The following is a 14785-nucleotide window of genomic DNA, read 5'->3' on the forward strand; positions in this document are numbered from 1 at the left end:
AAAGTCTTGTTCCCTTCAATACAAAAATCAACAGATGGTGGCACATGCAAACAGTGAAATACTACTAAGCACTAAGCAGGAAATACGGAACCAGGATGTGAAGAAGAGACTTAAATGCATCAGTCAAGCAAACAGTCAAGCTACATGCTGTTTGACTACAATTACATGACATTCTGGGAAAGGCAAAACTAAGAAATCAGTAAAATATTAGATTGTCAGTACAGAAAGATTGGGGGATGGAGGGGTTGTAGTCGAAGAATTCAGCAGAGTTTAACAGTTACACACACCCCCACATTTAAACCCACAGAATCAGTTCACACTAAGGCTTATGTTAACTATGGGCTCTGGGTGGTAATGAGGTATCAGTACTGGTTAACAAATGTACCACTCTATAAGGAATGCTCACTGAGGTGGAGGCAGTGAGAGCCAGTACATAAGAAATTATTGTACCTTCCCTTATTTTGCTAAAAATCTAAATTTCTCTGAAAAACAAATATTTAAACAAATTCTGAGGCCATCCTAAATCCAAAGGCAGACACACTAAAGTAAAGTGCCACCTAGGCAACTCTGGTAAGGTCCAGGTGCAGAAGACCACTGGCTTAAAGGAGCAGGCCAGTTCTGCTAGCTTTTGCACTACTTCAATATCACTGTTCTTATATTGCTGTAACAGTATTTACACAATTCTGGCTCCTGATAATATTGATTGTATTTGCAAAGCATCATGGAGAAAGAGCTATATCATAATGAAAATATATCATGTGAGAATTTTAACTGTCATCCTGATTTGTAAAGCCACAAACTATGAGGAGAAAAATAACTAAATAAATAAATCATACAACTCAAAAAAGAAGGCAAAGAACTCAATTTTAAAAATTGACACGTCTTGGGCTGGGGATTTAGCTCAGTGGTAGAGCGCTTACCTAGGAAGCGCAAGGCCCTGGGTTCGGTCCCCAGCTCCGAAAAAAAGAACCAAAAAAAAAAAAAAAAAAAAAAAAAATTGACACGTCTTGAACCGACACTTCATAGAAGAGGAAAAGCAGAAGGCAATTTTTCAAGGAGAAACTATTAACTATGCTAGAACTCTAAAGTAAGCTGACAGTATCAAGTGCTGGCAAAAATATAGAGCAAATGAAAGTATATTAATACAGCCATATATGGAACTAGGCATTTTTATGAAGTCATATACATACACACTTATCATATGCCCCAATAATCTCACTTCTAAATATCCCAGAGGAATTAAAATTTATTCATACCAAGTTTGAATACATATTTATAAGCTTTATTCACAATCTCAAAAAGCTGTATACAAGAATCATTGTTCATTAAACACCGGTAATTGGGTGAACAAATGGTAATACTCTGAGACAACAGAGTATAAGTTGATCATTAACAAAAGGAATCACCTGAATTGGTAGAAATAATTACACTCAAAGAAGCTGGTCACTTAAGGTAGTGAACTGTGATGCCAGTCACAAAACATTCTTTAAAATACAAGATTATAGTGAAAAGAGAACTGATCAGTACAGAGACAAGAGGACAAGGAATGCATGACTATGAAGGGAGTATTCAGAGTTCTGTGGGGTAAAGGAACTGTTCCACACTGAAAGTGTGGTGTTGCATCAATCTGAATACATGCTAAAACTCATAAAGAACTATGCATGAAAATAAAAGCTAATTTGTTTATGTTCATTAAAAATTTGGTAATAAAATTCTCAAGTTGGACCTTGTCATAAACTACAATTCAACAAGCACTGTTAAAACAACTTTAATGTCAAAAATGTTGGATTAAATAACTTCAACATATTAAACTAATACTATAACAAACTAGGTTTGCATATTATTTATTTCTGTGAATACAGCTTTTTCTTACATTTTTAAAAGTTTCAACTTTAGCTATGATTAAAGTAGAATTACTGAATCAAATGGAAATCTTTTATTTTTCAGTAATAAAACCTGTTCACCTACAAACTAAGTTCAAGCTACAATATACATATTCTTAAGTCATTGAAGCTCCTGGCACACAGAATGGGACCTGACAAAACAAGGGACGAAATACCCAATTCTTTGTTCTTGAGTTTCTATATCCAAGAGTTCCTACAGATGGACAAGAAGAATGATACTAGACCACAATGAGATAATCTGCCAGAATATTCCACTCTCCAACACACAATTTTAACCATTAATAAAACGCTCACCTTTTAAATTGTAATGCCCACAGTTAAAATCCCAAAGAACCAATTTTAATCAAATGCCCAGATAAAACAGAAATCACCTCCTAAAACAAAGTAAGTATATAATTCTAAAGCTTACCAAAACTGTAGCAAAGCTATATAATTAGTAACAAAGTAGAAGTAAAAAGTGGAGGACTTCCTTTAATACTCAAATTACAAGGCAATACTTAGTCCAAAAATAGACAAATCTCTTTATTTCGTTCACTGGAAAACAAACACACAATTAAAATGGGGCATGAATTATGTGGAATACATATTAATTATGCCAAGAACATTAAAAAAGTACAACAAAGGCATAACTCTGGGCATATTATCCTAGAAATCTGTGGTATTAATCATCACTAAGAGACCAAAATAACCAAAATAATCATTTTTCAGACAACTGTATGCAGGGTCTCTAACCAAGTCACTTACTTGGTCTCATCTACAGTCTGTTTCTTACATAAAGTATGATTGTGATTAATCATACCTGTGATTTCCTATCATGCCCGAGGTGCCTTACTAATAAGAGTCAAATATAGGGGGGTTGGGGATTTAGCTCAGTGGTAGAGCGCTTGCCTAGCAAGCTCAAGGCCCTGGGTTCGGTCCCCAGCTCCGGGGGGGGGGGGGGGGGGGGTGGGGGGAGAAGAGTCAAATATGATTTTTATTATTTTTGTGTTTAAAGAGGATTTTCTAGGAATTTTGAAATAACAGTCACTAAATGCCTGCTAAATAACTCTAAGGCACGTTGATCATTTCATTTAAGGACAACAGTGTAATAAATAATGGCACCTAACATTTCATGACCTACAAAAAACCCCATCTATTTCTACTTACAAATGTGAGTCTTGTAATTAAGTGTATGTGGTTAGGTAGAGTCCTTGTTACTTAACACATTTTTCAAAGGAATGCTATTAAACAGCCTACAGTTATATATCCTATTCATACAATAAGGGCAGTGTCAGCCCTTAAGACTACAGGTATTGCTATCCTTTCCTCTAAAACAGAAATAGTAACATTAGTTAATGCACAAGGCCAAAACTCCAATTACTTCTATCTTCAACATAAACTTGGTGAATGGATGTTGCCATTATTCACTTACTTCTTTAGATGTCTGTATCTCAAACCAAACATCTATCAAGGCTAAGAAAATGGAATTTACATTGTGTAGCTTTTTTAACTTTCCAAAAATCCATGAATGAGCTTTCTGAATGTCTGTCATAAAACTCATCAGTAGGTAGGTTGGCTATATCATTCTAATTACTTTCCATTAACTGTTAAGAATAAAGGTAGGAATTAGAAATATCATCCCAATGACTTTAAAATGAAGTCATCAAATAACAGCTACCATTCGAAAGAATAAACAAAACCTATCTTATACTGACAGACTTGTGACAGCTTCCATCAGGCAAAGAGAGGTGCTATAACAACGCTATAGTGGGATATAAAATGCATTAAATCATTTTATAATCTCTAGAGTAGAAGAATAGGAAAATTAGTTTTAGACTCAAAAGATACATAAAGTTCTGGGCTTGTACATTTTCATAATTTCATACATTAAGATATGCATGTTAGGGCAAAGAGAAAAGCATGGAAACTTGGTACTTCTGAGTATTCTTTTTGAGAAAGAAATTATTTATTTTGTGTGCATGGGAAGGTCAGAGAACAACTTGCCAGAACCAGTTCTCCTTTCATCATGTGGATCTCAGAAACTGAACTCAGGCTGTCCAGCTTAGCAGTAAGTGCCTCTTCCAGAAAAGCTCTTCTTGTCCAGTCTTCTAAGAAGCATTAATTTAAATTTCCAGTTTTTGTATGCATACTTGTTTTGCCTGAATATATGTTTTTGCCTCACAGTGAATGCAGAAGCAAGAGAGTGTCAGAGGTTTTGGGTACTGGAAATCAAATGAAGTCCCTTAGAAGATCAATCAGTCTGTCCATATACTTGAAGTTCTAGCTAGAGCAGTAAGACAAATAAAGGAGATCAACAGGATACAAATTGGAAAGGAAGAAAAGCAAATGTACTGCTATCTGCAAATGTTGATAGTATACATACATAAGTGACCCCCAAAATTCTACCACAGAACTCCTACAACTGATAAACACTTTCAGCAAAGTGGTTGAGTGTAAATTTAAAAAAAAAAAAAAATCAAATCAGTAGCCCTCTATACAAACGATGAATGGGCCAAGAAAGAAATCAGGGAAACAACACCCTTCACGACACAAATAATATAAAATATCTCGGTGTAACTATAATCAAGCAAGTGAAAGACCTGTATGGCAAGAATTTCGAGTCTCTGAAGAAAGAAGTTAAGAAAGATATCAGAAGTTGGAAAGATCTCCCATGCTCATGGAGATAGGTAGGATTAATGTAGTAAAAATGGCCACTGTACTAAAAGCAATCTACAGCTTCCATGCAATTCACATCAAAATTCCAACACAATTCTTTACAGACCCTGAAAGAACAATCCTCAACTTTACATGGAAAACAAAAACCTATGATATCTAAAACAATCCTGTACAATAAAAGAACTTCTGGATGCATCACTGTCCCTGACTTCAGAATGTACTACAGAGCAATAATAATAAAAACTGCATGGTACTGGCATAAAAACAGGCTAATGATCAATGGAATCAAACAGAAGACCCAGAAATAAAGCTACACACCTATAGACACTTAATTTTTGACAAAGAAGTTAATACCATTCAATGAAAAAAAGAAAGTGCCTTTAACAAATGGTCTGGTCTAACTGGATGTCTACATGTAGAAGAATGCAAATTGATCCATTCTTATCAACTTGCACAAAGCTTAAATCCAAGTGGATCAAAGATTTCCACATAAAACCAGATATACTAAATAGAAGAAAAAGTGGGGAATAGTCTTTAATGCACTGGTTTAGGAGATAACTTCCTGAACAGAACACTGATAGGTCAGGCACTAAGATTCACATATGGGACCTCATGAAACTGAAAAGCTTCTGAAAGGCTTTTTGTTCATCTATAGGACAAAATGGCAGCCTACAGAAAAGAAAAAGAAAGATCTTCACCAATCCTACATCTGATAGGACTAATATACAAAATATACTGTATATATGAAAACGGCAACAAGCCAAATAACCCAACTTAAAAATGGGGTACAGAGCTAAAAAGAACTCTGTTAACAGAGAAATCTATAATGGCCAAGATGTATTTTAATACCCAAAGTTCTGAGTCATCAGGAAATAAATGCAAAGAAAGACGACTCTGATCCCATCTTACAGCTCTCTGAATGGGTAAGAATCAAGTGACAGTGCATGCTGGCAAGGATGTGGAGCAAGGGAAACACCCCTCCACTGTTGGTGGCACTGCAACGTGTACATTCACTCTGGAAATCAATTTGGCACTGTCTCAGGAAATTGGTCATAGTTTTACCCCAAGACCCAGCTATACCACTCCTGGGCACATTCTCGAAAGATGCTCCACCATACCACAAGGACACTAGCTCAACTATGTCCACAGCAGCTTTATTTATTTGTAATAGCCAGAAACTGGGAACAACCAAGATGTCTTCAACTGAAGAACGGATAAAGAAAAAGTAGTACATTTATTTACACAGTGAAATACTACTCCATTATTAAAAACAAGGACATCGGGGTTGGGGATTTAGCTCAGTGGTAGAGCGTTTGCCTAGTAAGCGCTAGGCCCTGGGTTCGGTCCCCAGCTCCGAAAAAAAGAAAAGAAAAAAAGGAAAAAAAAAAAAAACCAAAAAAACCCCCAAACAAGGACATCATGAAATTTGCAGGCAAATGGATGGAATTAGAAAATATCATACTGAGTGAGGTAACCCAGACCAAGAAAGACACGCATGGAATGTACTCACTCACAAGTGGATATTAGCCATAAAGTATTCAATAACCATGCTATAATCTTCAGACCCAAAGCAGTTAAGTAACAAAGAGGGCCCAAGGGAGGATGCTTGAATCTCCCCTCAGAAGAGGAAATAAAAAATTAAATAGATATTAGAGGTGAAGGGAGGGAACTGGATATGAAAGGGCATGAGAGGGGAACGGGGATGAGTATCAGGGGTGCGGAACGAGGAGGCTCGGAAGAAACCAAAAGTCGGTGGGGGGTATCTCTGGAACTAGTTGGAGACCTAGGATAGGGGAGGCTCCTGGGAATCTATGAGGGTTACCCTGAGACTCTTAGCAGCTAGGAATATGGAGACTGAGGTGACTACCACCTCCTATATATCCAGGCAGGACTTCCTGTGGAGGGAGGGGACATCAATCCACCCACAAAACCTTTGACCCAAAACTTCTGCCTACAAGATGCACAAGGGATAAATATGGAGCAGAGATTGAGAGAATGGCCAACCAATGACTAGCACAACTTGAGAACCATCTTATGGGAGAGAGTCAACCCCTGACACTATCAATGCTACTCTATGCTTGCAGACAGGAGTCTAACATGACTGTCTCCTGAGAGGCTTCATCCAGCAGCAGATGGAGGTAGATGCAGAGACTCACAGGCAAACATGAAGCAGAGCTAAGGGACTGTGTGGAAGTGTTAAGGAGAGCAGCAAGCAAGCTGGAGGAAGGGTCAGGGACACCACAAGAAGACCTACAGAGTCAACTAACTTTGGCCTGTGGGGGCTCAGAGACTGAACCAACTAAAGAGCATACAGAGGCTGGAACTAGGTGCCCCAAACATTTGTAACAGATGTGCACCTTGGTCTTCTTTGTGGGTGCCCTAACAATTGAGGCGGTGAGGGGGAGGGCTGTCTTTGACTCTATTGCATGCTGTTGGATCTCCTTCCCTTAGCTGGACTACCTTGTGTAGCCTCAGCAAGAGAGGATGTGACTAGCCATGCTGCATATTGATGTCCTAGGGTGGGGTGGTTCGGGATGTGCAGGGGGGTCCCCTTCTCTGAGGATAAGGAGAAGTGGTAATGGGGGCTTGTGAGGGTGGGACTGGGAGAAGAGAGGAGGAGCAGCAATCAGGATGTAAAGTGAATAATAAACTAATGGTAAGAACAAGAGAAGGAGAATAAGGAGGAGGGGGAGGAGGACCAGCCAGTGCTTATAACACTGCTCTGTATCTCTAGCCCTTTAGAAAACATTCTTGTTTTCAAGTATTCTTTCACTGCTGGGATACAACTCAATGGTAGAGCATCTGCCTAGCATGTACAAGACTATAGCTTCAGTTCCCAGTACTACTAATACCTCTAAACTTGTGTTAATCCACATCAGAGAATCATTATTTCTAAATACATTACAGTACCATAAAGAAAAAGGAAGGGTTTGTTTTTTGTTTTTGTTTAAAAAGAAAACACAGGGCTTGTGAGATAGCTCAATAGGTAAAGGCACCTGATGCCAAAGTGACGCTGAGTTTGACTCCAGGCAAACATGTATTTAATAATAATCTGAGTAGGTGGAGGTCTAAGTCCAATCACATAATATAAACTGCCTCTCAGGAAATTTTGGTTATAAAAACATGATCCTTTCCACTTTCCTGACTTCTTTTAACAGACCAATGCAAACTACATATGAACCAAGAGTCACAGAGGTGAGCAAAAGGTCTCACGTGTATCTACTACTATTCATCAAAAGGTCATTCATTCACATACTTATTAAAAGACCACAGTCAAAAACTCTTAATAGAAATAAATGGAAGAAAGGTGCCTGACTGTGATTGTAAACTACTTAACAAATTAGGCACAAGTGATGGGTACTACAGAAGAAATATCATATAGCATCATTTTTAAGCCTGGTTCTTCTGACAGCTACCCCCACCCCCATCTTTCAAAGCAGCAGCCATTCAACGGTCTATGTATCTCATATCCTACAGGTACTCTATATACAATTCTCTAATAATCTCGTCTCCCTGGCCTAGCTCCAATCACTCCATTGAGGTTACTCTTCTGTGTTCTGGGTACTATCACCATGCATTATATCAAGGGAATTTACTTCCTAGCAGGTAGCCTTTGATTTCTATTATCACCTTAAACAACTCTAATATCCAACAAAACAGGCTCAGTTTCTCCCAAAAGCTTTAAGTTAAAAGTATAAGACAGCCCAAGAACTTAAGGTAAAATTCAATGAAGCATAGAATGGGGTTAGCATTAAGCACTTTATACTGTCAGCTCTATTTGCAGTCACCTTCTTTTAAAAATTTAAAAATAATGGCGCCTTCCAGGAATACTTAAGACCCAAAGCTCTTATAGTACTTTTCAAAGTCCAATCCCCACGTGCCAACCTCATTGCTAAAGATGCCTCTGAAGATCTTCCCACTCCAGCCACCTACCCACTGAGCAAATACACACCTGACTTCTTTCACAGGTATTATTTCCCTACTGGAACTGTTATTTGTCTGTCTTCATGATAAATTTTTATCTTTTAACAGTTGCCCCAAATGGACCTCCTTTTTGTATCTTGCTTTGAATTTCCTACACAAAATGATTTGTCCTCCAATTCTGATTACTTTCTTTAAAGCTTCTTGTTGGAAGGGACTCTTTTTAGGATGGATGAGAAGAAACTGGACATCTAAACTAAAATTAATGAAATGAGGCAATGAATCTGCAGATATGATAGAAATCTTTCTCCTACTGTTCTGCCAATCACATCTTAATAGTTGCTATCATTGTATGTCATGTATATATGCAATTCGACTATCTCTCTACACTGCTTTACATTTGCCTAAGAAGAGGAAGACTCAAAAAGTTAAGTATTCAACTAACTGGCCTACACTCAAAGCTTTAAAGTTATCAACTTCATTTCTACAACTAGTACCCTCACATAAACATTCCCTAAATCATCTATCTATAGATACAATATTTAATACATTAATTCTCCTCTCCTAAAATATGGGGGAGAAAAAAAAAATCAAGACTCTGAGAAACTGGTTTAGAGATACAATTTTCTACCAAGAAGGTAACCAAAAGAAAAAAAGAAGGAAGCAAGTTATTTGTTACCCAAGTAAGACTTAGCATTTTCAAATCAATTCAAAAGAAAGAAAGTCATCTAAAATTTTAAACTCTGGTCCCTCTACTGTTCCAATTTCTCTTTCTGTGAACTAAAGTATTTAGAAGTAAGGTCAGAATTACAACCCATAGATCCAAGAATGTCAATCTAAAACCTGTAATGCACAAAAAGGCCATGACAATAATAAAATCACATCAAAACTAGTTTCTTCTTGGACTTAATGAAAAAGGTTTTACTCTACACACATCTGTGGTTCAGATTATAAGTAATATGCATCAGAAACCATGTGTTTCCAAGTCTTAAATTAAATAACCTAAATGTGCCAAATGTGGTGTTGTCTGCCCATCATCCTAACTCAGAAAGTTTAAGATAGAGAGTCTGAGGTAAACCTGGATTATACAGGAAGATTCTATCTCAAAACAAAGAAACAGTCTGATATGATGACGCATGCCTTTAATCCCTGCAGTCAGGAGGCAGAGGCAAAGGCAGAAATGGAGCCAGAAGCAAGAGGGTATCTGTGGGTTTAAGGTTAGTCTGTTGTACAATATTGAATTCTAAGTCAGCCAGGATATATATATACTCAAACTGTCTCAATACATAAATGCATAAAAATTAAAAAAAATTCTAAGTTACTGAAAAAAGCCAAAGTAACAAACAAAAATTTGCCATAACTCCTTACTTAACTAAATAGTTAAGATTAAGAAAGTATAAATATGCTTCACTTTAGAATCAGTAAAGTCCAGAAAAGCCTAATAATTTTTTTTCAAGATCACTAGAAGCAGAGTTAGTCTATTAACCTTGTTGCAGTTCTCATTTCTATTTAGTACTTTCCCTACTGCAGCTCTATCCAAGTTACTTATTAAATAAATAAAATTATAAAAATTGTAAATTTTACAGGTAAAATTATACATGTAAGATCCCATGTATCTGACAACATCTGTGTCCTGTAGCTTTTACTATGCTGGTGTATATTATTACCATCACGGGTATAAATCATTAGATTCTGGATTACATCTTCCTAGTCTTCACTTCGATTCTCAAGACCTCTTAATTCTCCAAGCAACAGCACAAGTAGGATTTTAATAACCAATATAGGGGCTGGGGATTTAGCTGGGGCTGGGGATTTAGCTCAGTGGTAGAGCGCTTACCTAGGAAGCGCAAGGCCCTGGGTTCGGTCCCCAGCTCCGAAAAAAAGAACCAAAAAAAAAAAAAAAATAACCAATATAACAGCATGCCACCATTTTGTTTAACCACAGTTGGCTTTCTAACATACATATAATTAAAAATTCTGCCATAGCTTCAAGATCTGGCATGATGGTTTCTGACTCTCTTCAAGTTCATCTTGTCCTGTTCCCAGCACCTACCAACTCTTACACAAATCGTCAAGAGCAGATTTCCTGAGAGTAAAGACTTTAGGAATTGGTAAAGGATGTCCTGCTATTTAAAATCAAGTTTCATTGGAATCCCACCATAAGCATTCACTTAGAAATGGCATACTGCTGCTCTCTGTGCCTCAAGAGAAAAGCTAAAAATGTGACAGAGACAGGTACAGAAAAGCAAAAGTACTCTCTGGCATGGACAGGCGTTCTCTTTGCCTTGTGTTCTTCAACCATGTCTTGGACCATGTCTTGCTCATCTCTAAATCCCACTCACCACTTCACCATCACTACATCACGACATCTTCAAATAGCCCTAATTAACCCATCCAGTTACTCTCAGTATTTTTCCTTTATCATGCTTATACTGTATTTTAAAATTAAGAACATTTATTCCACGGCTAAAGGTAAGACATGTTTTGTTGATATATTCCTTACATCCAACTCAGAGCCTGACAACTAAGAAATACTCAGTATGCTAAATTCTGTAATGACAAAGCTAGGATACTTCTGAGGCACTCACAAACTAGTACTTTTGTAAAACTCCTTAAATACAGAAAACATCAGGACTATTTTTTAGCTATACTGCCATTTCTTAGGAAATAGGAAAGAACACAGCTGTGAGAAACTCATGTTTTCATGCTTACTAAAATACTGTATTTTTCTTATGACAAGGCACAAAGACCTAAGATCCCATGTTCTGCTTTGTGGTCTTAAGCATTTCACTAATAATTTCTTTGGGTCTCAGTTTCCCAACAGGAAATGTTCTAGAGATAGAATACACTACCAGTACTGGACTAGATATAGCACTTGGATTATTTTCACCTTTTTTCAATTTTGTAAACATTTCTGAAATTAATAAACAGCTACTTTAATAATTAAAATAATTATTTATATATAATTGTATATTATAAATAACTACAATATATTTAATAATCAAATTAATAAGTCTGTCTTCTCTACAACATCTCTTCACCTACCTTCATTGTCTGTATTGCTCTAACAAAAACATGTTATCAATACTGATTATTTTCATCACAAAAGTCTAAGTACTAAAAACAACATAAAAACAGCCTAACTTCATGTAAAAATCCAATTTCTTTTCACGTCTGAAAAGATAGGTCTTGGTTAGACACTGGCACTAATGTTTATTTATCTAGCCATCCATTTACCTGCCTGCCTGCCTGCCTACCTACCTACCTCTTTTCCTACTTACCTATTTATCTACCTTATTATACTATGCGGATAGTTCAAGTAACTACAAACAAGAAAATACAATGCAACACAATACAGGTAATATTGACTCCATGCAGAATATACTTGTATACATTATATCATACTTAGCATTGCCAAATATTTATTCACTGAAGCAGCTGATACTTACTACATCCAGAGACAAGCATTTTGAGCTACTGTATACTAACCTCTTCTATCCAATAACAACTCTCCTTTGGTAGTGGCCCATTCATATAATAACATTCTATCTGTAGCTATACTTTTTCTCCCCTAAGAATAAAAATGAATAAAAATAGAAAAGACAAAACTAAAAGAAAGCAAAAATACTAACAGACGTTGAAACCTAATTTATCTGAAACACAGAACAGATGTGCAGAGTCAGTAAACTTCCTCATTTGAAAAGGCTTTTAAATTTGTGGGGAAATAAAACATTTCAGATGGTAGGGACATATTAGAGATTATGTATAAGAAAATCAGAGTTTAGTATATAGACATAATTTTTAACTTTAAATCTAGAATAATCAACTTAAACACATGTCCTCAAGAACATACTGAGGGTAAAGCCTTTGTGTACATGATTCATAGTCTCTCTCTGCCATATGAAGATGAAGCAAGGAAGAATTTATGTGCAAACCAGACACACAGCCCTCCCTACGGTTATCTTGGTCTTGGGCTATATAGTATATAGTATCTAAAGCTGTGTGTGAATAGCTGTTGTTCAAGCCATATGGGCTATGATATTTGTCATGGCAACCCAAGCTGAGACAACAGTTATGGGACTGCATTAAGCCTTAACATTTCTCATGGCAGGATTATTCTTATGACTTTATTATGTACTTAAGCACATTTCAGATTCCAAAAATCATTCACTTAAACACTGACTTCAAACTCACTTTTTCCATGAGCCAGTTTTCATCAACACGAGTGTAGATTTTTTTCCTGAATCAGTGTCCAAGTTACAAAGCATTGCTTAAAATAATACTACAAATTACATCTTCTAATCAACTCCTACTAAAACCCTACATCAATTCTTTAGCATAATCTTCAAAATGATCATGTCAAGTATCTTCTCTCATTTTCAGAAGGCATTATTTAATGTTTATATATTCGACTAACCTGAAAGCCCCACCAACTAGGGCTGAACCTAACACATAGTAAATGCAAAAAAAAAAAAAAAAAAAGTTATAATCAGTATTATCATTATTCCCTGACAAATAGGAACTTAATTTTCTTAATTTATTTCTCCATTATCCTTGATCCCACATCTAAGAACTCAAATATTCTAATCCACCACCCTTTGGTGGCTTTAAGCAAAACATTCTACTCTTATCTTTCCTTTCTTTTAAAGTCTAACCTCTTAAGTTAGTCTTCCTTATTTCCAACAACTCCTTGTAAGTTTCCTCAACATTCATCCCTTGACTCTTGTCATTTCATCCTCTGAAACATAATGCTTACTCCTCAGTACATACTCCAAATACCAAGTGTCCACGTGCAGTTCTGAGTTTCCAGCATATCCAACTAACACGTACTTGTATTTGAAGATCTTATGGCTCACATGTAAAATGACTTCTAAGGTATTTTTTAATGATAAAAAGTGTCACTATAATCTAAAGCAAAACTTACTCCCTTTCTTTACCTGCTGCAAATCACTTTATAATCTGACGTCACAGTTCTACTAGATGTACCACAATTTTCGAAGCAAACTAATTTTGCCTGTCTTATTTCTATTCACTCTTTTCCGATCTTTCCTTTTACTCAGATTTTTCAAGGCTTTCTTCTGATTCTAATAAACACCATCTTGATTCTACATTTCATATCTTATCCTTGTATCAGTAATCTCTAAATTTTATATTGTCACTCATGTGTACCTCTTAAATTCACTTTTTAATTCAAATTCCTTAATGATGCATTTAAATTTATTAAAAGCTTCCTATGTTCTTTCCCATTAATAATTCAATAATCCTATAATTATACTCCTCAGTCAACATCCTCTTTTCTTCCTAAGAGTAACCAGTTGTTCTTTTGAAAAACATATACAGTCTGCTATACTAGAGTGCCGCCCAGTGTTTGGATGCAACTATAAACACTTGGTTAAATTTTCTTTCTCATGAAATCTTCCACAGTTCAGGTAATTTTTCCTTCATGTAATCCCTAAGCTATTATCACCTACACAATTCATTTGCCACTTAATAATGCACAGGGTTTTGCACTATTACTAAAAGGAATAATATACAATACCTCTGTGCACCTACTGTATTTTTTTAAATGAAAAGCTCAGGTATCTAGCAAAAACTTGAATGCACGATGAACATAATCCTCTTAAAAGTCATGAAATACTAACCTACCTAGCTCATACAATCTCTCCACTTCACTTCAAGAGAAAGACACTCTAGAAGACAGATAGGAACGGAGCTGCTTGCAACCCTACAGCGATGACTCGTCAAAGAGCTATCAATGAACACTGAAACCACCACAGGGGAGTTTCTACAGGACATTCATACAGTATCAAAATATCACTGAACAGATTACTTAGGAATTACAAAGGGAAAAATGGTACCTTTACAGTGAAGAAATCTGGCGGACACCAAGTGATCAAAGTTAACATCACCAATAATGGGATAAACTGACAGCATGTGCCTCCTGATGTGATGCACTGAGGACACAACATCACTTACGTATTATTCCTGCCAAAAATGCACAACCTGAAACTAGTCATGAGGAAACAATCAGACAAGCCAAAATCTGAGGGACAATCTATAAATCAACCGACCTACAACCTTCAAAAATGCCAATGTGCAGACAGACCAAGTTCTGAGGAACTTAGTATGTGATCCTAGATTGGATCATGGATCAGAAAAAAATTACTGTAGAGGACATCACTGCTACATAGGACAACCAGTAAAATCTAACATGGCACTGCACTAATGCTAAATTGTCTAGTTTTCTTCATACCTCTTTGGTTATGTAAGACAACTTCCTTGTTCATAGGAAAAATGAAAACAAA

At 36.4% G+C, this 14785-nt stretch overlaps 1 protein-coding gene across 6 annotated transcripts in view; it reads right to left on the reverse strand.

The window, feature by feature from the left end:
• Positions 1–14785, reverse strand: part of Cul3 (cullin 3) — a 77997-nt gene that overhangs the window by 43511 nt on the left and 19701 nt on the right. Inside the window, exon 1 of one of the 6 annotated variants that reach the window (XM_087565478.1) lies at positions 14339–14460. Within the exon in view, the coding sequence (XP_087421604.1) occupies positions 14339–14449 (111 nt within the window). The 5' untranslated portion in view covers positions 14450–14460. 6 annotated transcript variants of the gene reach the window in all.

This window comes from Rattus norvegicus, chromosome 9 (genome assembly GCF_021556685.1).
Source record: "Rattus norvegicus strain SHRSP/BbbUtx chromosome 9, alternate assembly SHRSP_T2T, whole genome shotgun sequence".
NCBI lineage: Eukaryota > Metazoa > Chordata > Mammalia > Rodentia > Muridae > Rattus > Rattus norvegicus.